Source organism: Nanorana parkeri, unplaced genomic scaffold, assembly GCF_000935625.1.
Source record: "Nanorana parkeri isolate BGI_ZX_2015 unplaced genomic scaffold, ASM93562v1 scaffold579, whole genome shotgun sequence".
NCBI classification, from domain to species: Eukaryota; Metazoa; Chordata; class Amphibia; order Anura; family Dicroglossidae; genus Nanorana; species Nanorana parkeri.
Genome location: NW_017306847.1, coordinates 644,674 through 671,138, shown reverse-complemented (window position 1 = coordinate 671,138; position 26,465 = coordinate 644,674). Strand labels below are relative to the sequence as shown.

Here is a 26,465-nt window from a genome sequence, read left to right as displayed (position 1 = left end):
GGGGGGGGTTATACTAGGCTTTTCATACAGTTTTAGTTTGCCTGTTTCCAATCTCCTGAAGGCAGCAGCATAACCCTATGTACCTGAATTACTATCCTGTGCCCTTTTTTTTATTGTATTCCAAGAAAAAGGTTTTGCAGCAAGTAAAAAAACATATTACTTGGAATTCCATAATGAATAGAAATATTGGAGAGCTACATAACAAAAAAAAAAAGGAAAAAAAATTCCCTACATATTGCAGCTCGCACGCCACCATGGTTTTCTGCATGAAATAGAAATACTGTGTGTCCACATTTGTGATTTTCAAGGCCTGGCTGAAAATCTCGGCTTATACTCGAGTATATACGGTATTTTAAGCCAAGTCATTTATTTTGGAAGTATGTATTCTAATGTACATGTTCAAAATTGCCCTACTTTGATAGGTCCATGATACTTGCAATAATTCATCACAGGATATTTGTAATTTAAGCAACTGCTGTCTGTAATTGGTCTTTAGTTTTGTGCCTAGCGTCCTTCTCCTGCAGGTGGCGATATTACCCTACCATTCAGGATCTACGATCTGTTGCCTGTGTCCTTCAATGAACGGAGAGAAAAGGATTTTACGGTGAGTACAAAATCCTATTTTTTGTGTTTTTTTTTTCCCTCAATGTCTTCTTCTTAGGGGAGAGGCAACTATTCTTTACATTCGAACCTGTATAGTTAAGCACCTGGTCATATTTTGGAGGCTTACCTTCAAAAATTCAGTTGATAACCAAGAGCTGCATGATATTAAAACCTATATAGTTTAGTTTTAAAGTGCCACAAACCTTAAAATACAAACAGCATTTACTGCTGCAGTGCCCTTTAAGGAAATATGACAAAGATTTTCTGCCACAAATTCATCTAAAGTAAACTTATCACAAACCTGGGCAAGAAATTATGTACATTGAATAATTGCATGTATTTTTCAATATTTTAGCCTTGTTCTATAAATCAATGTTGTATTGAAGGCATATTTGTACATTAAGTATTACTTGTAAAGAAGTCCTTATACTTAATGTTGCATCTCTTTGGGAGCTTTGATTACATCAACCTTCAATTGCTCTTCAAATCTATGTTGTCCTTAATTTCTTTTTCCTTTTTATACTTAGCAAGAAAAACATAAGGAAACAACGGATGAAGATTCTGTTCAGTGCAGTCCTAGAGGCTCGGGAACCAGGCACTGGACGTCGCCTCTGTGATCTTTTCATGTTCAAACCATCCAAAAAGGACTATCCTGACTACTATAAAATTATTCTGGAGCCCATGGACTTAAAAACAGTTGAACAAAATATTCGTTCAGAGAAGTATGTAACCGAAGAAGCTTTGATGGATGACATGAAGTTAATGTTTCGGAATGCCTGGCACTATAATGAAGAAGGCTCACAGGTTGTACAGAATTATAATTTTTCAGAATCATATCTCCTGGTTTTTTTTTCCCTTGATAAATACAAAAAGACATCCTAAAGGTGCCCATACACCTATCGATTTTTGTTCGGGAATTTTCGTTGGTGCCAAGAACCCTCTTTCGAACACAGACCAATGTCATTTCGTTAAACGTTTGTTAGCAAGACTAGCTCTCCTCAATTTCTCCTCAAAAAACAACAATTTTTGTACGAAGATGCCACTAATCCATCGATTTTTTTCGTACGATTCGAAAAAGTTTTCCAGCCTCACCCTTTGAGAAAATTCGGACGATTTCCAAACAATAATCGATAGGTGTATTGGCACCTTAAGTGGTTTTATATAACAAGCTGTAGCATCTAAATGTAACACCCTATTGCATGTCCTATACACAGATGTACAGTAATCTGATCAGGTGCGATCATTAAAACCCCCATTTTTTGTGTGAATGCTATGCCAGTAATTAGGGATGCACTGAAATAGAATTTTGAGACCAAAACTGAAAATAAAATTTGTCAGGCCGAAACCAAAAATGAAATATTTCATTTAAAAAAAAAAATATTTTTATATAATTTAATTCTATATTTATTTTTATTTTTTTTACTTTACTGCTGGGGGCTCTGGGGAAATATCAAGGGTCTAAATGGACCCCTGATATTTCCCTTTTAAAGTGCTCAATCTCTTTTTCTGAAGCCCCTGTTGTGAATAAACAGGAATCCTCTATACTGAGTGTTCCTGTCCATTCATGCACCGTGGATATAGTATACTATGTCTAGTTATTTACAGACACTCAACAATCAGCTGATTGCTGGTGAGTGTATACTACTCTCCATCCTGAATAGGCTGTAAGAGGAGGCTGAGCAGGTGGTGGGGGAGGAGAGCTCCGCCTCCTGTGACAGATCACAGCATCTCCTACACTCCACTCTCCATCCTGACACGAGAGGCAGTACTGGGAGGTGCGGTAAGAAAGCTCTGCCTCCTGTAACAATGACAGCTGGCACCGCTCAGCATCCTGACTCCTGTCCCCGCGCGCTCAGCCTCCTGAAAGCTTCTCTCCTCCCCGCTGGGCTCCGTATTTTTGTGGTCATTTGCCAAAAGTGCCATTTTCGGCCGATAACGTTTCGACAACCTATTATTTAGGTTCATCCCTATCGGTTATAACTTATTCAGTCATATGCAATGGTTTCTCTGAATCTGCCTGCTAATAAATAGAAGTAATAATAACAATATTATGCCCTTATTCTTCTTGCTTTGGAAATATTGTTAATTGTGTTAATTTATTGCCGTGCAGGTTTATAATGATGCACACATACTAGATAAAATCCTTAAAGAAAAGAGGAAAGAGCTTGGTCCTGTGCCAGATGATGAGGACGTGGCCTCTCCAAAACTCAAGTTGAGTAAGTGAATAGTGCTTCATGTGTTTCATTCTCTTGTTTTCCCATTTTGTGTATATTAAACGTTAAAGTACATTGCTGTTTATCATTATATGGCCAATCTAAACTGAGCATGTATTCAATCCAAAGCTATACGCAGCTGAAATACTGAGCAAATCTTAATATTTTTCCTGTAATATTTGTTCTTGGTTCCACCACTCCTCACGTCAGAGCATTTTTTTTGCTCCATCAATTTCACGACCTCAATGACTAGGGAATTGGGTAACATTGCCAAACTAAACTTTCAGAGCAAAAGTCAATAATTGCATAAAACTTCTGTTCCCTATATCTTTGGCTCTATTGATTTGACATGTGATGTTCACTGAGCTTACGCTTTTGGCTTGTGTTTTTTTCTCGGCTTATGATTTGCCCCGGTTTTTGACAGATTTATTTTAACAGTTTTCATTTAGTGTGTTTTTCTATTTCATATGCTTTTCTAGTGGTTATTTTTATTGATTTTAAAGTGTGTTACAGCTTATTTCCTAGTAGCTGCAAATTTGTTTATAGCTTTTACAATGCCAAAACCTAACAGAAATTATTGTCTTTCCCTTATGCACTAAGGCACAAAGTAGGGGTATAATACCCATGGCTCTGCAGGAGGTTGGACACAGAAATATTTGCCCCATTCCTATGGGGTATACGATTTTACTGGGCTCTGGCTCCGCCATCTAAGGCCGGGTTCACATTTGTGGGCATGTATGGTAAAGCAAGTTGAGTTAACCTCCCTGGCGGTATGATTCTTTTAATTTTCGTTAATTTTTAGGCGCGATTTTTTTCGTTCCGTTTTTTTTTAAATTTCCCGCCGGTTCCGCCCCCGTGCGATGCGTATGCTCGCAAGGGACGGAACCCGGAAGACAGATGCCGGCACCGGCCGGAGGACACCGCACGGCTCGAGGGACAAGGTAAGTAAATACAGTGGGATATTCCCGAGTGTAGCTCAGGGTATGGAGAAGTAACCCCGAGCTACACTCGGGAATACCGCCAAGGAGGTTAAGGCAGCCTATTCATTTTGATTGGGCTGCCACTGCACCTGATTGTGGCAAAAAGTGTACCTGATCCTTTTTTGAGAATGCAACGCACTGCTTTGCAGATGCGTTGGGATGCTATTCCAAATGAGGTAGACACAGCGGACCTCTTGCATTACAATATTTTTTTATCTTTTAAAATTTGCAAATGTCACAAAAATGAAGACTAAAGATTTTCTCCACTGCTTTTTGACAAGGTTTGCCAATCCTTTTTTTGTAGCTTTCCTCCCCAGTGGTCATGTCTTATGGGTATTGACTGAAAGAATAGTCGCATTACAAACAATAGATTTTGGGCATCTCCGCAGTACTTCTAAGCTTATTTACTTTGTTGGATAGAGGGAGGAATGTGGCAGTCCTGGTGTACTTTCAGGTTTAAAGATCTCTGCTGAGGTAAATAGGACCCTTTGTACAGGCTGCTGCTTTGTGAAGGCCTGCAAAAAATTCAGATCACATTGGTAGGATATTTCCAAGCTGCCCAGTAAGTGGCTCTCCTGAAAGAAATGTAGTATATGCATAGGAAATAAATGGATGTCTGTTGAAGCATAAATAGAAAGACCTTGTTTTCTTTTCAAAGTTCAAAAATCTGTCTTCCTTCTAGGTAGAAAAAGTGGAATTTCTCCTAAGAAAGCCAAGTATTTGAGTCCTATGCAGCAAAAGCTGAACGAGGTATATGAAGCGGTGAAGAACTATACTGATAAACGTGGCAGACGCCTCAGCGCCATCTTTTTGCGGCTTCCATCCCGCTCTGAGCTCCCTGACTACTATTTAACCATCAAAAGGCCCATCGATATGGAAAAGATCAGGAGTCACATAATGGCCAATAAATACCAGGACATTGATGCTATGTGTGAGGACTTTGTGACCATGTTTAATAACGCATGCACTTATAATGAACCAGAGTCCTTAATTTACAAGGATGCGTTGGTCCTACATAAAGTATTGCTTGAAACCAGAAGAGACATTGAAGGAGACGAGGACTCTCATGTGCCCAATGTGACACTCCTTATCCAGGAGCTTATTCACAACCTTTTTGTGTCTATGATGAGTCATCAGGATGATGAAGGAAGGTGTTATAGTGACTCTCTTGCTGAAATTCCTGCCGTTGACCCCAGATTTCCTAAGCGCCCACCACTGACTTTTGAAATAATCCGAAAGAATGTAGAAAACAACCGGTATCGGCGGCTTGACTTGTTCCAGGAGCACATGTTTGAGGTACTGGAAAGAGCTCGACGGATGAATCGGTAGGTAACTTTAAGCAGCAGAATGACGCAAAATAGGTTAAATACTGAAAATCATGTATGGTATGTTAAAGTCCCTATATTGGTAACTTTGTATTTGTTTGTTTTTACATAACACCTCTCCCTGTATATTCAATCTTGTTTCTTTTTAACTTACCTGGTGCCTTGACCGCAAAAAAAAAAATATCTTTGCCTCCTATGGGTTAAAAAACTCTTCTCGGTGCCAGAGTTGGGGGGAAAGGATCCAAAATGTTTCTTTTTTTCTCACTGGGTATTGTTTCCTTAATATACCAGTTATTTTATAATATGTACTTTGACTTCTTTTATGAACATTTATTTATTTTGTACTTTTACCTATAGTCTTTAAATAGTCTCAGACATTTCAAATATCTCAGAATTATATAAGCCTAATCGAAAAGTTGCTAACAAGAGCAACCAGGCACTTCTCTTACTGTCTTACTGCGTTTGATAAAAACTGGTTGCTGGCAAACCACTGGCAACAGTGTTTATATTCATCTTGAAGTCCAGTTTGGGATTATAAGTCTCAAACTCTGGCAACTTCTCATTGGAAGTTGTGGTTTCCAACCTGATTGAAGAGTTGGATGATAATTTAATTGCAAAAAAGCCCACATGTAAAGCTGTGCTGACCTACTCAGAGATGTGTAAGTGTATTGGAGGTAAAGTAGGTTGGACCTGCACTGGCATATCGTCTGTTCCTTGTATATAGAGTTTAATTGCAGAATGATTTGTTATAGATTATAACTAAATGATAAGTAGTGGGGTCTCCTAGATCTGGGGTCTTAAAGGGGAATATTCCTTATACCCTTGCATATATGTATACTCGCTCCATGGCTTGAGCGCCAACAATCATCCCACGCTCAAAGGCTGTTAAATCGCGTTGTTTCTCCATATCTTCAGAAAAAAAATCACTGCTTCCCTATTTATAATGGTGTGTCCCTCTAGCAACTTCAGCGCAAAATTATAGCTAATTTGCCTACAAACATCAGGTGGTTATAATAATCTGGCCACTCAGTGCTTGTATATATATATCTATCTATATAGATAGATGTATATCTATATTATATAGATATATATAATTACTGATGCTTCTTGGTGTGGGAAAGGGGCTGGGGGTAGAGAGTGCCATCAGAACCAGGATTCCTGCCACATTTCCTATTCTGTCCTCTTTAAACATAATGCCTTTCTTTTTCTATAAGAACGGACTCTGAAATCTATGAGGATTCTGTGGAACTCCAGCAATTCTTTATAAAGATCAGAGATGAGCTTTGCAAGAATGGAGAAATCCTACTGTCACCTGCTTTGAGCTACACAACTAAACACCTCCACAATGATGTTGAAAAGGAGAAAAAGGAAAAGCTGCCAAAAGAATTTGAAGAGGACAAGGCCAAACGAGAAGAGGAAAAGAAAGGTATATCCATTACTATGATTCTTGATATCTGTTATTTATTGATCTTTTTATTACCTCTGGTGTGCACTGATTTTAAAGTGTAACCACTCAGCCAAAACTTTAGTTAAAACTTTTGTAGTGTGTTATTGCTGCCTAAGAAAAGTTGGGGACACCTTTGCTCACTTGATGTCCCAGTGATAATGTTACCATTGCAAAGCATAATGCATATCATATGGTCCTGACAAATGGTGAGTGCTGCAGTGACCTTAAACAGGTGGAGCCAAAGTCTAGAAGTCCATAGATACAAATATCTGGAATTGAGCCTTTAATTAGTCACATCAAATACTTGTGACATTTCAGAGCTCTCGTGCAGCTTCTTCCTCAGGCAACAGTGACAAGTTACCACGAAAACCAATGTGCTTTAAATAGTAAGACGATTTTAATCCCCCGTCAGTTTATTTTTTGCTCTCTGTGTCCTGTTGGGGAGATTCTCTTTCACTTCCTGTCCCAAAACTATAACGGAAAATATAACTAAATCTATGTGAAATGTGAGGAATTCCCATTTTACCCATTTGTCACCGGAATAGGTATCCCATTGGAATAGTTTTCCCCACATATTGTTCTGGGTGACAATTTCAAATTTTTTGATCCCCTATCATTTTCGGTCTCCGTGACAGTGGTCACCAGGACAAATAGAGAAGGTGAATCTACCCAGTAGGAACAAGATGGCAATAAAATCTTGACAGAGGCTCTAATCCATCCCAACTCTATCCAAAACTATAAAAAAAATAGCTATGCATACATTTTAAAAGTGTAGAGTTTTAACTAGGAGGTATTTCTTAGATTTAGCTTGTAACCTGTAAAAACAGACTTCTTAAATTTTAAAGGGAACCTGTCCCTATTAAAGTTTGTTGTCACTATATTATAAGTTAGCTAACAAAGTACTGTACTACTCATGAGGACAATGGAGGCCTTTTGGTGGCAGATACAAAAAAAAAAAACTACACCTTCCTTTTTTTTTCTTGAAAGAGAGTAATGGCACTGAGCCACCTAAGCTTTAGAAATGTAGTGGTCAAAATTTTCTATTCTTTGTCCATTTGTGTAATGCAATGGTAAGCACTATTACTGAAAGCTGTGTGGCCATTCATAGGCAGTCAGCAGCCTTAACTACACTATATTGTCAAAAGTATTGGGACGCCTGCCTCCTACACGCACATGAACTTTAATGGAATCCCAGTCTTAGTCCGTAGGGTTCATTATTGAGTAGGCCCACCCTTTGCCGCTTTAACAGCTTCAACTCTACTGGGAAGGCATCCACAAGGTTTAGGAGTGTGTCTATGGGAATGTTTGACCATTCTTCCAGAAGCGAATTTGTGAGATCAGGTACTGATGTTGCACGAGAAGGCCGGGCTCGCAGTCTCCGCTCTCATTCATCCCAAAGGTGTTCTATCGGGTTGAGGTCAGGACTCTGTGCAGTCCAGTCAAGTTCCTCCACCCCAAACTTTCTCATCCATTCTTTTATGGACCTTGCTTTGTGCACTGGTGCAGTCATGTTGGAACAGGAAGGGGCCATCCCCAAACTGTTCCCACAAAGTTGGGAGCATGAAATTGTCCAAAATGTCTTGGTATGCTGATGCCGTAAGAGTTCCCTTCACTGGAACTAAGTGGCCAAGCCTGACCCCTGATGAACAACCCTCCCCCCCACCCCTCCACCAAACTTTACACTTGGCACAATGCAGTCAGGCAAGTACAGTTCTCCTGGCAACTGCCAAACCCAGACACATCCATCGGATTGCCAGACAAAGAAGCGTGATTCATCACTCCAGAGAACAGGTCTCCACTTCTGGCTGAGTTGCTGTTATTCCCAGTTGCTTCCACTTTGTTATAATACTACTAACAGTTGACCGTGGAATATTTAGTAGCAAGGAAAATTCACGGAACACCTGAATCCAATGATTTGGAGGGGTGTCCCAATACTTTTGGCAATATAGTCTTAGTGCTAAAACATAAGCTGACTTTTTAATAACAACTAAAATAATATTTAAAATACAAATAATGATTATTCATATTTGCTGAATGTAGCTATATAAAATGGGAGCAGTTTAGGCGCTACCCACAGCCAGCATATTTGTAGTGGTTATAAGTTTGCCACGCAGACTGTGAAAGAGTAGGGAGAATGTACAAAGTCCAGGAAACCAGAGCAGCCAGTAAGATTTCAGGGTTTCTGATGTTCTGTAGTCTAGTCAGTAAGAAGATAATATCGCATTTATTATTATAGGATTATATGTTTTGGATATTTGTTGCCTTTCTGAAGTGACTAAGTCCAACAGATTTCATGCTGCATTTTGATGATGCATTTGCTTTAAGGAATAATCTGGACTTTGTTCATGGGCTCAGCACTAGTAGTGAACTCATGGCCTGCAGAAAGCTCTAGACAATGTGACTATGCCACCAGCAGGTAAGCAGGTGATCTCTAGAAATCACCGCAGGACAGCTGACAGTCTGCAAGCTTATGTAGTGTATGGTTTTGTATATATAGTTACCGTTGCCATTGGCCAGTTTACATTGTAGTATGACATTCAGAACGTTTTATTTTTAGATTTATTTATGTTTTGTTCTGTAGAGTTAAGCATGTACAGCCCTTGTCTTTACAACTATTGCATAAAGGAAAATGCTGCGGTGTAAAACCTTTTGTCTTTATGTTTTTTTTTGTATCTTTTTATAAATTAGAAGCTGAAAAAACTGAAGATCCTGGAGGAGTTTCTGGCCAGTCAGGGTTATACCGCACCTATAGTCAGGACTGCAGCTTTAAGAACAGCATGTATCATGTGGGAGACTATGTGTACGTGGAGCCCGCTGAGCCCAACCTGCAGCCACATATTGTTTGCATAGAACGTCTTTGGGAGGACAATGCTGGTGAGTTTTTTCATTTGGCTAAATACCCCTTAAAGAGTACCTGTCACATATGGGCTCATTCAAGAATCTAAACATTTAGTCTTAATGGATAAGCTTAGAGTATACACATACATAAACCAGGCTTTTATTGGCAATGTACAATTTAAAATAATCAGATATCCGATGTGGAAGTGACTGTACATTGACCAGGCAGCAATAAAGGTAACTATTGCAAAAGCCCTCATTATAGCCTAATAAACCACCACTATGATATACATAATCAGTTCACATCATAATTAATTATTTGAATTTTTTGTAGTGTTTGCACATAATGAAATGTCATGGCATGAAATTTCATTAAAGGAGAACTATGAGGTGAGTGAAAATCGCTCATCCTTATAGTTGGAGCCGACGTATGACAATGAAACTGTCACACATCGGCTCAATAAATCTGGAATTGAGCGAACACATACCGTCGCTTGCTCACTTCCCCATCCTCTCCCTGCAGAGAGCGGTGAGTGTCAGCGCTGACTGAAGGAACAGATGGGGAGGGGCGGGTACAGCTGGCTCTGCCTCTAGATAGGCAGAGCCAGCTGTCATTCACGCAGCTAGGTGGATCTCAACAGTAATGTCGGGATCTGTCCCGGCTGCAGCGATCTCAGTATACCGCGAGCTGAAGCTTGCCATAAACTGAGATTTGGGTCACGGGAGGACGCTAGTATATGTCCCCCCGGGACCCTAAATAGAACTATGGGGAAAAACACTTACTCCATAGTTCTCTTTTAGGCATGTTGCAAAGATAATTTATTTTGTTTGTGTTTGGGAGTGATCCTTGTCAGTTAACTGGAGTGTTTTCACGCTGTATCAATTGCTGAGAACTTATTGGAACCTTGGCCTTTTGCTTGCAGGTGAGAAATGGTTGTATGGCTGCTGGTTTTATCGGCCCAAGGAAACATTCCATCTCGCCACTAGGAAATTTTTGGAGAAGGAGGTTTTCAAGAGTGACTACTACAACAAAGTCCCAGTGAATAAAATACTTGGCAAATGTGTTGTCATGTTTGTAAAGGTATGGAAAGTCTTGTTTACCTATTATGTTCTTGCTCATCTAGCATAGGGCTATTTGATGATGAAGCTGGGAGCACTGAGACATATAGAAACCTGTAGGCTGTTGTTGCTGACCTCTTATTCTGATAATGCTTGTTCCCTGCCCAAAATGTCGATCTTCTGGCTTTAGACCTTTCTAGGTCACTGATCTTGAATAAGCATACAGTGCTGGATTGCTGACTTGCTACATATTTTTTTTCTTGCTAATCTTATTGCAGGAATATTTTAAATTATGTCCTGAAAACTTCAGAGATGAGGATGTGTATGTGTGCGAGTCTCGATATTCTGCCAAAACCAAATCCTTCAAAAAGATTAAGCTATGGACGATGCCCATCAGTTCAGTCCGGTTTAAGCCCCGAGATGTGCCTCTGCCTGTGGTGCGAGTGGCTTCTGTGTTTGCACTAAAGAATAAAGAAGAAGAAGAGCCACCAGCTGAGAGCACAGAGGAAATGAAAGAAGAGGAGGACAGTACTATCTGCTTGGAGAAGGTTTGTTTCTTATGCCATATCTGTTTACACATTTTGTCTTCTGTTAGTGTTTTTTATTCCTGTTTTAGTAAATACAATACAGGCAGTCCCCGAGTTACATACACCCGACTTACATCTGACTCCTACTTACAAACGGGGCAATTACTGTACAGCACGGGTAGTTGTAATGCTACCACGCTCGTTTCGACAAATGCCTGCCTTTTTGGGTCTGGATTGTAGTTGTGTACTTACATTGCAGGAAGTTGGCTCTTGTTAGACGTGCAGACAAATGGTGCCCACCTCTTCTTCCGGGTCAATGTGAGGTTTTTACTGCTGTCTGTATCCTTATTAGAAAGATTTAATCTCACTTCCTGTCCTTGAGACAACAGGAAGTGAAAGGAAATCCAACCCTAGGAAGGGAAATTCACTCCTGTAAGAGTGATCAGGGGAAAAAGGTGTCTCCATTGAAGCTTTATCACCAATCCTTGTTTCCACGGCAACCCAAATGTTTCTAAATCCAATTGTCACAGGGACGGAAAGTGAGGGGAAATCTTCTGAACAGGGGCACACACAGCAAAACAAACTTTACAGGGGGTTAACCCTTCCCTATGCTATCGAAAAACTAACAAAAACATTTTTGGCTGGAGTTGCACATAAAAAATGTATCTGTTCCAACTTACATACAAATTCAACTTAAGAACAAACCTACAGCCCCGGGGACTGCCTGTACATACCATCCTACAAGAAATATAGAGCAACAAACTTTTATTCGTGAGGTTTTTAAAACAAAATTTAAATATTGGCAAAAAGTTTAAACCTCTCAGGTTTTTACTGCTGCCTTTGTCCTTGTTTAGGAGATTTCCCTTGGACCTGGTCGCCAGGACAGAAAGTGAGCAGAATTTTACTTCCATGCATGCAGCAAAGAAAATACACAATAGAGTGGGGGAGGGCTAGCACTTTTTTTCATTTATGTAGTAAATCCCATTTTAATGTTTTTCTTGAAATAACAGTATAACAGAACTAGGTGGCCTGCAGGTATTGTTATTGTACTGGGATAAAAACATTTTTTTTTCTTTCTTGTTTTCTTTTTTTCTCAGGAAAAAGAAGACGTTCCAGTTGACATGCCTAATGGGGAACCTGGTTGCCATTACTATGAGCAGCTTCGTTACAATGACAAGTGGTTGAAAGTTGGGGACTGTGTGTTTATCAAGTCTCATGGTCTTGTTAGGCCAAGAGTGGGCAGGTAAGAACCTCTTAACCCTTGTAAAGATATTTGCAGATATTCATATAATGAATTGGGACTCTTATTGCATCTGTAATGTTCTTGATCGAGAAATATATTTTTTGTAAATACTTTTTTAATTATAAAAAAATATTTTTTGGTATATATTTCAATCACCATTAAATTATTCTTACATTAAATATTATTTTGCTCAGTACATCAAATTCCTTTTTACAGAGATATAAAAGTAATGATCTCTTTAATACAAACCAAGGGTCATCTAGACCTCCAAATATACATTTAGAGATACTTGAAAAACACATTTTTAAAAGTGAGTGATGTTCCTGATGGATTTCCTGGAAGTCCACTTCTATGTTAACTCTCCCAGCAGATCAAGAGGTAAATCCATCCACTGAGTCATTTTATTCTGAAGGGTATCAATCAGCGGGAGGATTGTTAGAAATATAGGTGGAGATCGGGAGGTAAACTCGGATACTCAAAGGGAAGTCCACTTCTATTTCCTACACTTGAACCTAGCATGACAACCACCTGCATAGCCCAATACACGTTGCTGGCATTTCTGCGTTGAATCCAGCCTTACATAGCCACAAGTTTTGGGTGTTCATCACTTTTTATCTTAGGAAGGCCTTTTACAGCAGTGATGTTGCTTGAAGAGAACCCCGACCATAAACAAATGAGATCAATATTCTCACTTATCACTATTTTCTCTGAAGAAGTGGACTTTGCTTTAGGAAATACATCAGTAACATAATTTGTTAGGACTTTTGGGGATCGATCAATTTTACAAGTATGTTTGAATGTAGATTTTGACGTCTATATGACACTTGGTTTGTAATATAAAATGCATTACTGTCCACCTTCTTTTCTATAGAGGATTTTAATATAAGGATGAGTCAGTGATTGATGCCAGAAGCATGGGCTTTTCAACAAAATGGGTATATATAGATATATATCTATATATATCTATATATAGCTCATTAGAGAACGTTATAGATGCCATTAAAGTACCAGTTTATTTTATGACTAGTTACCGTCAAATAATTCAGGAATTTGGGTATCTAAATCATAAAAAGTGGTGGGAAAGGACTTTCTAGGAGGAATTTGTTAAGTATTGGTCCATTTCCCTTTTTGTATCGTGAGAATAAGATTTTTTTTGGGGGGGAGGGAAGGGGGGGTTTATTTAGAAAATCTGTGAGGTGGCCCAAGAACCACAGTTTTAGAGCTTTGTCCTGCTAGATAAGCATATATTTCTTCTAAGAAGGGGTTTCTCCAGAGCCTTGTAATGGCATAGCCCATTTAACTGGTTTCATTCTATGTTGTGAAATTTAATGCTGTATCTCTGTAGTGACTCTTCAAACTTTGTGAACAATTTTATACTATAATTTTTTTTGATCAGGATAGAGAAAATGTGGCTTCGCGATGGAGCCGCCTATTTTTTTGGACCAATATTTATTCATCCTGAGGAGACAATCCATGAGCCAACTAAAATGTTCTACAAGAAGGAAGTATTCTTAAGTAACTTGGAAGAGACCTGCCCAATGGCCTGCATCTTAGGTATGTTTGTTTTCTTAACACACTTCCTTGTAGGAAGATCAAAAAATAGGATGGATTTTTTTTTCGGGAGTCCATTTAGGTTACACAAGTGTATATATATAGTCACATCGGAAATGAGAATTAAGAGAAACCACTGAACTCGCTGGAGCTGGTTATGATGTTTTAAACGAAAGTCTAGTATTTGCTTTAAATGGAGTCTAGTATTTGCTTTTTATACTGTAGCCAGTTTTTTTTCAGCCACCTGTGAAAACAGGTGCAAGTAAATAATGCACATGAACGGGTTGTTAGAGAATAACTTTTAATTTTGATTTTAGGTGGAGTGGGGAAGAATTGGAACATATGTCAGGTTTTTATTGTAGTTTGTGTCCCTGCCACTGAGGCAGAAGGCAAGGAGAACTTTTTAAAGGTTACAATTCATCACCCAATAGGAATATCTGTTCTCTTAAACATATTTTTCTCTTATTTTGGAGAGATTTTTAAAAATCTCATTTCATTTTATTTTCCCAGGCCAAGCAGTATACAGAAAATTTTTCAATGGACCTTCTCCTGTTAAACTAGAAATATGCTTTGGATAGGAGTTACTTACCAAAACACATTCATAGTAAAATGGAGAACCTTTAGAACCGGGGTGGACAACCTTGGCACGCAAGCTGTGATGAGACTACAAATTCCATCATGCTTCTGCCTCTGGGAGTCATGTTTGTGGCTGTCAGGATTTTGCAATGCCTCATGGGATTTGTAGTTCCACAACAGCTGGAGTGCCAAGGTTGTCCACCCCTGCTTTAGAACGTCTGACAATGTTTTTATTGCTCTCTGTGTCTCCCCGTGTGATACCTGCAACTCACCATTTATTTTAAAGGAGTCACAGGGCTGGGGAAAAAAAGAGAAAGTCTAAGGCTGGCCATACACTGCTCTATTTTTCTTGTTCAACCTGTGGGCTGAACGGAAAAAAAAAATGTTTGTAGATTCCTCCATCAACGATACGAATGCCTTTTGTATTATGACAGTGGCCGCCGGCCCCTGTCGGTAAACCCAGCAGCTCACTGGCTGCCAGGTTTGTTCATTCCAACATTCGCTGTCCGCTCAGCTGATCGAGGTATGCTGGCCAAAGGCTGCCGACAGTGGCACCCACTGTGCAAAATTCGGCCAGTTGCTCAAGAACCGGCTGAAATTTGCACAGTGTATGAACACCTTTAAAAAGTGAGACCAATACATCCAATTTTTATGCAAAACTAAAATAAATTACCAGTGTTGGGCTTTAAACTTTGGAAATGGAGAAGCAATCTGCAGTAATATGCAGTTTCCAAGAGAAAAATGAAGGTAAAGAACTAAAAATATATTCTTGTTAATAAATTCTAAACTGTTTATAGAAATATATTCACCAAACAATTGTGTTTAGAACTAGTGTTATATAGTGGAAGCAATTTAACCTTGTCGCTCCATTGTAAAATGGTTTCTTTTGATTATGTTGACCATCTGCTGTGAGTAAAGCTGCAATGCCATGTGCTTTGAAGTAAGACAATTTCGACTGATCTCTGTACCACTGGTGATGTGTCTTGCAGGAAAGTGTGCAGTGTTATCATTCAAGGATTTTCTGTCTTGTCGCCCTACCGAAATCCCTGAAAATGATGTATTGCTTTGTGAAAGTCGGTATAATGAGAGCGACAAGCAAATGAAGAGGTTTAAAGGACTAAAAAGATTTTCATTGTCTGCAAAGGTTGTGGATGATGAAATATATTATTTCAGGTAAAAGAAAATAGGACTATTGTAACATATTATTCATTATGCTATTTGCCCGTATTTATTCTTTTAGGGTGTTGTTCATTCTGTTCTGACAAAAATATTGAGGCTGCAACTACTGACCATCTAAAAATACTGGTTGCCTGTCTCAATACTTTGAGCTACTTACCTGGAAAAGCAATGCATTTAGTCAAGAAAAAAATGCTGACCTCCTGATTTGCCAAACAAGAAATCATGGAGTTGTGCTTTAAAGTTCCAAACACATTGCTTCAAACATTGCTAAAAGCAAATCTACTTTCTCAAGGCATGGATAAAAACAAAATTGTCTTTCATAGACTTCAAAGTCACTTTAGGGGAAGCTGTGATCTCTCTAAATGAAACCTTATACAGAGCCATGCAAAGCAAATTGTGTCTGTGTCCGCCAGACAACAAGTATTTCAAAAAGGGAAGCTGACAATGGCAGTCTACATATTTTCTAAGTAATTGTCTCCTTTAAAGTTAGCCAGTAATTAATACTGAATAAATAAATTACTCACACATCAAGGTCATTACTTACAAATCCCAGGTCACCATTGCGTCCTGTTGCCTCCTCCGCCGCCGCATCAGTTCTGTCCCCCCTCCCCTCTGTTCTCCTTGCCACTTGGAGTCTTCTGCATGCTGCAGTCTGTGTCCCCTTCTATCCCTGCCTGTATCAGCAGAGACAGTGGGGATCGGGGGGATACACAGACCGTTGCAGCTGATGCCTAGCGGTGAGGAGAGACCGCTGTCAGCCGCTGTGCCTCCCACCCTTCCGCTGGATGGGAGACTTGTTGCTGGCAGTACAAAGCTGGCAACAAGTCTCCCATTCAGCAGCCGGGAGAAATAGCCAGCCTGCTATTGGCTTTTTAAAATTGCAATAGCCAATAGCAGGCTGGCTATTGCACCGCCTGCCGTCAGAACTTTCAGAGGGTCTCTGCTCTGCTGATTGACAGCAGGCAGGGGATAGGTGCAATAGCCAATAGCAGGCTGGCTTTTGCTCCCAACCACTGCCTGCTGTGTTTACATTCAGCCCCCCATGTGATGTGATGGCAGTGAAGTGGGAAAAAAAGTTACATTTAAAATGCAAAAAAATGAATGTCCAAAAAAACGCGCACATACTAATGGAAAGACAAGACAAAAGAAAACGATGATTGCGCTACTCATGTTCGGTATCAGACTGTAACATTGTAAATTGTAGCAAGACGGGGGGCTGATCTGTCTCGGATATTTGTAAACACCACTGAGAGTTGCACAGGCACCAGAATTTACATGATTTTGTTGTCTCTGAACTGGTATCTCAACCAGGAACTTGGAAATTAACTAAAAAAAGATGGCACCTTCCTTCTATGGAGAAAAGCAGATGAATGCATTGTCAGGGGAAGTACTGCGATCTTTGTGAGCATTATTAAGTACCTAGATGTATTATGTTTATTTCTTTTGTTAAGTGCATGCATGCTAAGTAATGTGTAAGTCTGCTTGATGACTAATGTATTTTAATGTCATGTTTACTGTTTCCATCCTAGTTGGCAAAATGAAACCACCATTAACAAAATATGTCTTCTAATTAGTGATTTCATTTTTGCAGAAAACCTATTGTGCCTCAGAAAGAACCATCTCCCCTCCTGGAAAAGAAGATCCAGGACTTAGAGGCCAAGTTTGCTGAGTTGGAGGGAGGTGATGAAGAGATTGAAGATATGGGAGAAGAGGAGGGTGAGATCTTGGAGACTCCATCTCTCCCACAGCTCCAAACACCCTTGACTGGTGAATTGGATATCATGCCATACACTCCCCCACAGGTAAAAGAAAGCTATATAAGGGGATCCTTTGCTGATAAAATATAAAGCTTGTTAGAAGATAGATTCTTCTAAGCAATAGCCAGATGGAGTTAAATTCCAGCCCAGATTTACCATGTGTTTGTTCTCCAGGATCTAAAAGTGGACTTTACATTTTGTAAAGGAAGTGATATGGTTCTATGTTTTGTGCCCCCTGTTTATTCATTGTGCAGGTAATTGATTGTGTTTTTGTCTGCTGCTCTCGCGCTGAAAATGGACAAAGTATAGGATCTTGGCTATGCAATTTACTGTAGGTCGGCAAGATGTATCCATGCTATTTATTACCAGCTTGACTTGAAAAATGTATCTTGGCTACAGCAGATAATGTAGCCCATTAATTCTTTAATATGTGCCCATCTGTGATACCAGCTACCTCCTGCTATGTGCTTGTTTATCTCCAGCACCTCACTCACTAACATGTACTTTTGCTGCTAGAGCAAACTAAATGTGTGACCCTTTGTGTGTTTATATCACAATAACCAGTCCAAATTGTTTTTATAACTTGTTTATTATTGGATAATACAGCCTCACACTACAGTTCGTATTACAATTTTAAAAACGAGAAAAGGACCCTTTGAATCCAAAACAAAAAGCCATTCAGTTGGTTGAGGGAGTCTATAAAGCCTACATTGATTGGAATGATGACATCTCACATATTCTTTAATATATACAATGGGTATAAGACTTCCTTCTTCTCTGTCTTGTTGTTGGCTTTTAAAACACAGACGAATAAGAAAATAGAATAATATTTTGCCTAGACACTTTTCATATTGGTCACATCAGTAGAATATGTGACAAGTTTGTCATAAGACCTTTTGTGGGCATGGGTGCTTCTTCTTATTCTTCTGTTCTGCTTCCAGAGACATGGAGCTGGCAAGCTGTGAAGGTGTCATTGATATCATCTGTGCCGTGCTCTTGATTTGACCTTTTTCTTTACAAATCAAGCCTTGGCAAGACAAGAATACAACACGTCCTACTTTTCTCTGACTCTTTTTAGACCACTATTGTTCAGTAATTTTCATGTACATGGGCTTTATTAATATTTGGAAATGAGTGATCTTCCTACTAGTCTCCACCTCGGCAGAAATCTGGCCCCCATCTCTGAACATAGAATAGGTGAGTCACTAAGAGGTGACCGGTCACTTACACATCCTTCAGAGTGGTATTGTGAGGACAGTGTATACTGTACTTCACTAGACTAGTCTTAAAGTTAAGCATGGTTGTTTTCATCGCCACCACTGCAGGTAATATTTCTCCTGCCTTAAATTCAGAAACAATTACTGTTACTACAGAATTTCTGGAAAATAATAAACTAAATTAAATAAACTTTTTTAAAGTGTTACCACTTTTGTATAGCTTTTATGAAAAGGTAGTGCACCCCAAAGTATGAAGTGCCATAACAATAACTATAACACTAAATTACATTGAACTAGTCAAGAATATATGAAGTACATGCGGAAATTTCTGCCATTTTTTTAAATAAACCTGAATTCTGAGAGGGCTGTCCATAAATACACTGCTCAAATAGAACATGAACGCATACAAATAAATATGGGAGCTCTAAGACCTTAAATCGTATCCTTGCTTCATTACTTTGGGGCATATTTATAACATGGTGAATCTGACATTCACCACTCCCTGCAAGTGACTCTTCAAGGTGCATGATTTAAATGACAATGATTGACTTACCACCAGTGAAATGTATGGTGTAAATCACATTTACTGCGATATTAATATGGCACTTAGTGTTTCACTGAACTGGAACAGTCTGTTATTTGCAGTATGCTCTAGACGTGTATATTCTGTGTTTGCAAAGGCTAGGTTTAATTGTCTCGCGCATTAATATTTGAACAAAATGAAGAAATGCTACGCCTAAAATAAATTTGATCTTTCTTATAACATAGGCACAAATTGCCGTTAATAAGCATTAAGGCTTTTCCATTTTCTGTGTGATGCAGCATGCTTTCTGCTCATCTTATAGCCTTATAAGTCAGGATCCATGTTTAATGTAGAATCGACTTCAATATATGGAGGCTTTGCCGCTTGGACAGAATAAAGTAAAGCAGCAATACCACGTATATATGCTGTCTCATAGCTCGTGACATTCCTGTCAGAACTAAGAGTTTTTGTTTTTGTTTTTTTTCTAATTTACCAAATGCAAAACAACGTTGAACCAGAAAAGTTTTGTTTTTTCATTTTTGTTAATCCTTTGCAATTGGTATTTTAAAACACTAAATCAGGCCGCCGCCGCGCTTTCAAGTTCCCCCCGATGCAACGACGACCTGACGGCTGAGGTCAGGCTGCCCTCCCCTTCCTCATTGACGCAAAAGGGGAACGTAGCAGAGGCAAAGCCCATTGAAACACCCAGTGACAGACAAACGCAAGATGGCAACCCGGGGGAGACAGTGGACAGCAAATTGCCCAAACAGTTATTAGACAACGGAAAGGTAAATTTGAAGAGCCAAGTTCAGGCGTGCTGTTATTTTTCAATATCAAGTATATTTTTTCCATACCTAGTGGGATAGTTATCTCTTCTTTCTGGGGTGGGAGGGTGAATGGCGTGGTATTGCTGCTTTGACGTGGCTGGGCTTGCGTATCTGCTGAGTGTCTTCCTAGCTTTTTTTTTTTTCCCTTGTATGTTTCATTGCCTAGATCTCATCTAACATAGAACCATACCAAAGCTGTCCACTCTCTAACACTGGATAGTGTAAGAATCCTGGTGTATACCACCAGAACGATTGTTTTTCAACTGGGTTCCAATAACTGTAATCTATTGTTTCCAAACAAGGGTTTACCCTAACCACTTCTGAAAAAGAATTATTTAACATTTACGTTCCTTTTAGTCAACGCCAAAGTCTGGCAAGAGCAGCACCAAGAAAGAAGGAGGGAAGAGGAAGATTAACATGAGCGGTTACATCCTTTTCAGTAGTGAAATGAGGGCTGTGATTAAAGCTCAGCATCCAGACTACTCGTTTGGTGAACTCAGTCGTTTGGTAGGAACGGAGTGGCGGAATCTGGAGGCCACAAAGAAAGCCGATTATGAAGGTAGACAATCAATGTGTCTTGTCATTTGCTCTTTAGATATCTTACTGTATAACCTACAGACATTGATTTGAACTAAACCTTTCCCAAGAGAAACATTTAGGCTGCCATTCCTGACCACCTAAAAATGCTAGTCAGCATTTATGTGGCTGCCTTCAGTACTTTAAATTACTGAACAAATATGTAGGAAGTCCTTATGTGCAGGGTCAATAATTTAATATGCAAACCCTCTAGCTTCAATATGACAACCTGGCAACTAGCATTTGCAGAATGAGAAGTTTGTAATTGCAGCCTCTATTTTAATCCAATGAATGCACTTATGTACAGTGGTACCTCGGTTCACGAACTTAAAGAGAATTATGAGGCGAGTGATTTTCACTCAACCTCATAATCTGAACCGACCTGTGACAATGAAACTGTCACAGGTCGGCTCAGTAGATCGGGAAGTGAGCGCACACATACCGGCACTCGCTCACTTCTCAATCTATCTGTGCAGAGAGCCGTGACTGTCACTCACGGCGCCCTACAGGGATTGCCCCCCCTCCCCTGTCCGATCCTCCAGCGCTGACTGGCGGAACGGACAGGGGAGGGGGCGGGTACAGCTGGCTCTGCCTCTTGATAGGCAGAGCCAGCTGCCACTCACGCAGCTGGGTGGATCCAGACAGAATTGTCGGGATCCGTTCCGGCTGCGGCGTCTCAGTATACCACGAGCGGAGGACCCTGACTCCATAGTTCTCCTTTAATTCGTTCCACGATTCTAGTCGGGAACTGAATGAAACTGATCAGACCGAGGAAGCCACGACCATGTGTCAGAGCAGAGAAGATGGCTGTGGTTGTGTTCGTCACCCGATGCGGATACGTGTGAACGGAAGCAAAATTTTGCCGAACTTCCTGTTCGCTAACAGAAGCGTTCGTGAACCGATGTGCCACTGTATTCAGAAAATAGATTTTTATTTTTTTTGCAGATAAATCGAGTACTTGAATCTGGCCTGGTATTGGTCTCTTGTAATCCCCTGTGTAGTATAAATAAGACTGGGAGATGCAGGGGCAGAAGTAGGAGCCTGTCAGTGTGCTGCTTGAACATCCGTTAGTGGATGTGAAATGAAAAAAAGTGAAGATTTGCTATGTTATAGGGAACAAATAGAAACGTTAATTATGCCTAAGTAGTACCCTGAATATTCTACCTTTTTGTCTGAAAATATATACTGAAAATAAGCAGTGCACTTCCTGGCATGGACCTAGGCACTGCTGTGCTTACATCATCTTAGTTGTATATCTGAAGTGTAAGATTCAAGATACAGCTGCCTTTGACGGCTAGTCTCGGGTGATTTGGAGTGAGATTCCATGATGACACTACTGTGTTGCTTACTGTTCCCTTTGCTGAAGGCTCTGACATGAAGAAACAAATCCCTGCCTTTACCAGCATGTCTGCCTCCATACAGAGACACTGCAGATCAAGAGATAGTAACAAGACAAACTAGTCGGTAATGGGGAAGACCATAGGTAGAAGTGTGGACTAGTCCTTTGCCTTCTGCTTTCTTTTTTGGCACCGCTTCCAGAGTTCAGTTATGGTTTTAGAAACATGCTGACAGGAGGACAGAGCAGGTGAATGATCTCCAAGTCTGATTCTGCCTTGGGGACAGGAGGTTGGCTAAGCAGTATTGCTTAACTTCAGTAGAGAAAAGGTCTGACTGGATTTGTAAAGATAAATCCTTTGACAAGTAAACCGCTTTCATATACAGGTGAAACTCGAATAATTAGGATATCGTGCAAAGTTCATTTATTTCACTAATGCAACTTAAAAGGTGAAACTAATATATGAGATAGGCTCATTACATGCAAAGCAAGATAATTCAAGCCGTGATTTGTCATCATTGTGATGATTATGGCTTACAGCTCATGAAAACCCCAAATCCACAATCTCAGAAAATTAGAATATTACATGCAATCAATAAAACAAGGATTGTACATAGAACAATATCGGACCTCTGAAAAGTATAAGCATGCATATGTACTCAGTACTTGGTTTGGGCCCCTTTTGCAGCAATTACTGCCTCAATGCGGCGTGGCATGGAAGCTATCAGCCTGTGGCACTGCTGAGGTGTTATGGAAGACCAGGATGCTTCAATAGCGGCCTTCAGCTCTTCTGCATTGTTCGGTCTCATGTCTCATCTTTCTCTTGGCAATGCCCCATAGATTCTATATGGGGTTCAGGTCAGGCGAGTTTGCTGGCCAAAATAAGCACAGTAATCCCATGGTCATTGAACCAGGTTTTGGTGCTTTTGGCAGTGTGGACAGGTGCCAAGTCCTGCTGGAAAATGAAGTCAGCATCCCCATAGAGCTCGTCTGCGGAAGGAAGCATGAAGTGCTCCAAAATCTCCTGGTAGACGGCTGCGTTGACCCTGGACTTAATGAAGCACAGTGGACCAACACCAGCAGATGACATGGCTCCCCAAATCAACACAGACTGTGGAAACTTCACACTGGACTTCAAGCATCTTGCAGTGTGTGCCTCTCCATTCTTCCGCCATACTCTGGGTCCTTGGTTTCCAAATGAGATGCAAAATTTGCTCTCAACAGAAAAGAGGACTTTGGACCACTGAGCAACAGACCAGGTCTGTTTTTCTTTAGCCCAGGTAAGACCCTTCTGATGTTGTTTGTTGTTCAGGAGTGGCTTGACAAGAGGAATATGATATTTGAAGCCCCCAATGTAGTCCCTAATACTTTTGAATGGCCTTTTCCTGACAATCCTCTCCAGGCTGCGGTCATCCCTGCTGCTTGTGCACCATTTTCTTCCACACTTTTCCCTTCCACATAACTTTCTATTAATGTGCTTTGATACAGCACTTTGGGAACATCCAACTTTTTTTGCAATTACCTTTTTGAGGCTTTCCCTCCTTGTGGAGGGTGTCAATGATGGTTTACTGCACAACTGTTAGGTCAGCAGTCTTTCCCATGATTGTGATTCCTACTGAACCAGACTGAGAGACCATTTAAAGGCTCAGGAACCCACTGCAGGTGTTATGGCTTAATTAGCTGATTAGAGTGGGACACTTTGAGCCTAGAATATCGCACCTTTTCACAATATTCTCATTTTCTGAGATTGTGGATTTGGGGTTTTCATGAGCTGTAAGCCATAATCATCACACTTATGACAAATCATGGCTTGAACTATCTTGCTTTGCATGTAATGAGTCTATCTCATATATTAGTTTCACCTTTTTTAGTTGCATTAGTGAAATAAATGAACTTTTGCACAATATTCTAATTATTCGAGTTTCACCTGTATGTAACTCAACTGTTTCCTTAGCAGTTTGAAGTTTAGCTTTAGGCTTTCTGGTTTTTGTTTTATTATTATTATTATTATTCAGGGCATACAGTACATGGTCCATCAAATAAAACTGTCTGTATATAATAAGATCTTTCATCTTCCAAATAAGATCCTTGAAGGTACTATAAAGTCAGTTTGCACAAACACTAGAACGTGGTGAGATATATGCAGCAAACTGTAAACTTTGCTTATTTGGTGTTTTATCACCATGCACCAATGGATCATTGGTTGTGTGCATTGTCGGGTCTTTTCTGTCCGTGCGTACCCGCTAGGGGGCGCGCGCGAGCAGAAAAAAATTGCTGTCTGGAGACGGCAACCCGCAGATGCAGCAGTGCCGTCCGTCCGTTTTTCTACTACGGGCGGACGGCAAGAGGTTAAGGGCAAAAGTCGCCAACCCCCCCCTCCCCCGCCCATCCCACAGTGCTAATGTAAGGACTTCCCATAAATGATACCTCTTAATCCGATAATCATCTTCTTTCCTGTAGTTTTTAGCTATTCCTGGTGCGGGTCTCCGATTCAGTGATGACTCCTCTCTCCTCCTCTTCTCTTATGTCCTACGGAGTCTGTGCGAGTGCACGCTGCTCCATAGACTTACCGTGTCTCTCCTCATCTCCCGGCCGAACATCTGAACTGCGCATCCACCCCAAGATCCTTTGTGAGCGCCCGAGAAATTTTCAGGTGTTCGGACAGGAGCGCGCGGTGGAGAGACAGGTATTAACCCTTTGAATTTTTTTTTAATTTTTTTTATCGTTTTGCACATAGCTACTGCTTGCTAGCAATATATATATGCAAAAACATGCAAGGGTTTAATAACCCTTTAAGTTTTTCTAGCCCTTAGATCTTTATATTTTTGATGCTAATCTACAGACATCTTCTCTTGTGTTATATCGTTTGGGTAAATGTGTACCAAAATTGTTCCACTATGCAGTGATGGGGCTTATTAACAGTCTGTTATGCCTCACAGCTGCCACTTACAAAGCAACCAATTAGATTCTTGTATATGCTGCATAAAAATCGGACAATTAAAGTGTTACACTATATGTATTTTATCTATTTGTATAGCATATCTACTGTTGCAGTGTATACATTGGATCCCATTTTGTTTTCAGCCACATAACATATATTATTGTGACTGGCTTGAAATTTGTGAATATTCCTTATTTTTCCCAGAACGTGCTGCCAAAGTGGCAGAGCAACAGGAAAGAGAGAGATTAGCACAGCAACAACAACAGCAACAGCAGCAACAACAGAACTCTTCTCCCAGAGCCGGGACACCTGTTGGAGCCCTCATGGGTGTTGTGCCTCCGCCAACTCCAATGGGAATGCTTAACCAGCAGATGACACCCAATTCAGGTAACAAAAGCAGTCATGAAATGATGTATGTAGATGTCCACTGTGCATGTTTGGCATACAGGAGAGTACACGGATCATGAGACTTTAGCTCATCAGTTCTGTAGATTTTTTGCAACGTTAAGTAAGATTTGTTATGCGATACCACTGAATCTTTCGATAGTTTAATGGCTACTATCTCATCTTCATTTAGCCTAGGAATGTCATTACTGTCTGCATAAGTTTAGTGCATACAGTTTATGAAACAATGTACATCATGCTGGAGATTGTTTCTTATTGGTAATATACGCTTGTATGCTTTCACAAATCCAGTCAAAGCTGTCAGATGTTTTTATTTGGTATATTACATCTTATCTCAACCCTTTTACCTCAGACGAACCCTTGAAGAAATGTTCAGGTTGCGACAATCCCCTGCTAAAATGGTTATGCCTACAGGTCATGGTACATTAGCAAAATCAATAATTTATAGGAAAGTTGAAGATTAAACAATGTGACGTACCTATTATATTCGACACCCAGGGCAGGTCAATTTTTTTTTTTTTACATTCCCTGCTCTACACAACAGAATAATCCTGATATGAATAATAACAGAGTAAAAAACCCAAACAGCAAAAGTTGTGGTTTTTCTTAAGATTGGTGAAAGGCTGGTATATTACATTGTTTTTAAATAGAAAAAATAATAATTTACATAGCTACAGCCAAAAGTCCAAAAAAAATGGGACCCTTTGTACAATCTACATAAGAACAGAATGCAATGATTTGCAAATCTCCTAAACCCATATTTTATTCACAATAGAAAATAGTACCATTTTAGGGGGGAAAAGGTCATTTTGAAATTGATGGGAGGGAGATTTCCCTTTTATGTCTTGTCCTGTAGACTCTACATGAAGTGTGAGGATATCTTTTCATTGTGAAGGACACAATCGTCTATAAAAGCCTGACCGTTGTTCTAACCCCTCACCAGTCCAATGTCCAAATCTAAAAGTCTTTAGTTATACTTAAAGGAGAACTATGGGGTAAGTGTTTTTCCCATATTTCTCCTAAGGGTCATGGGAGGACACAAACTAGCGTCCTCCCGTGACCCAAAGCTCAGTATACTGCGAGCTACAGCTCGCAGTATACTGAGACCGCCGCAGCCGGGACGGATCCCGACATTACTGTCGAGATCCACCCACCTGCGTGATAGGCAGAGCCAGCGGTCAATCTAGAGGCAGAACCAGCTGTACCCACCCCGTCCGTTCCGCCAGTCAGCGCTGGAGGATCGGACAGGGGAGGGGGTGAATCCCTGCAGGGAGCCATGAGTGACAGTCACCGCTCTCTGCAGGGATAGGATCGAGAAGGGAGGGAGCGATGGGATGTGTTC

At 40.2% G+C, this 26,465-nt stretch overlaps 1 protein-coding gene across 1 annotated transcript in view; it reads left to right on the top strand.

Annotated features, from left to right (window-relative positions):
- PBRM1 (polybromo 1) overlaps positions 1-26,465 on the top strand; it is an 82,361-nt gene that overhangs the window by 40,221 nt on the left and 15,675 nt on the right. The window contains exons 14-25 of the mRNA XM_018562473.1: positions 1,131-1,407; positions 2,714-2,819; positions 4,479-5,121; positions 6,336-6,547; positions 9,257-9,442; positions 10,330-10,487; positions 10,744-11,013; positions 12,090-12,235; positions 13,632-13,789; positions 15,352-15,535; positions 17,133-17,343; positions 20,223-20,424. Of these exons, the coding sequence (XP_018417975.1) occupies positions 1,131-1,407; positions 2,714-2,819; positions 4,479-5,121; positions 6,336-6,547; positions 9,257-9,442; positions 10,330-10,487; positions 10,744-11,013; positions 12,090-12,235; positions 13,632-13,789; positions 15,352-15,535; positions 17,133-17,343; positions 20,223-20,424 (2,753 nt within the window). The remainder of the gene's footprint in view (positions 1-1,130; positions 1,408-2,713; positions 2,820-4,478; positions 5,122-6,335; positions 6,548-9,256; positions 9,443-10,329; positions 10,488-10,743; positions 11,014-12,089; positions 12,236-13,631; positions 13,790-15,351; positions 15,536-17,132; positions 17,344-20,222; positions 20,425-26,465) is intronic.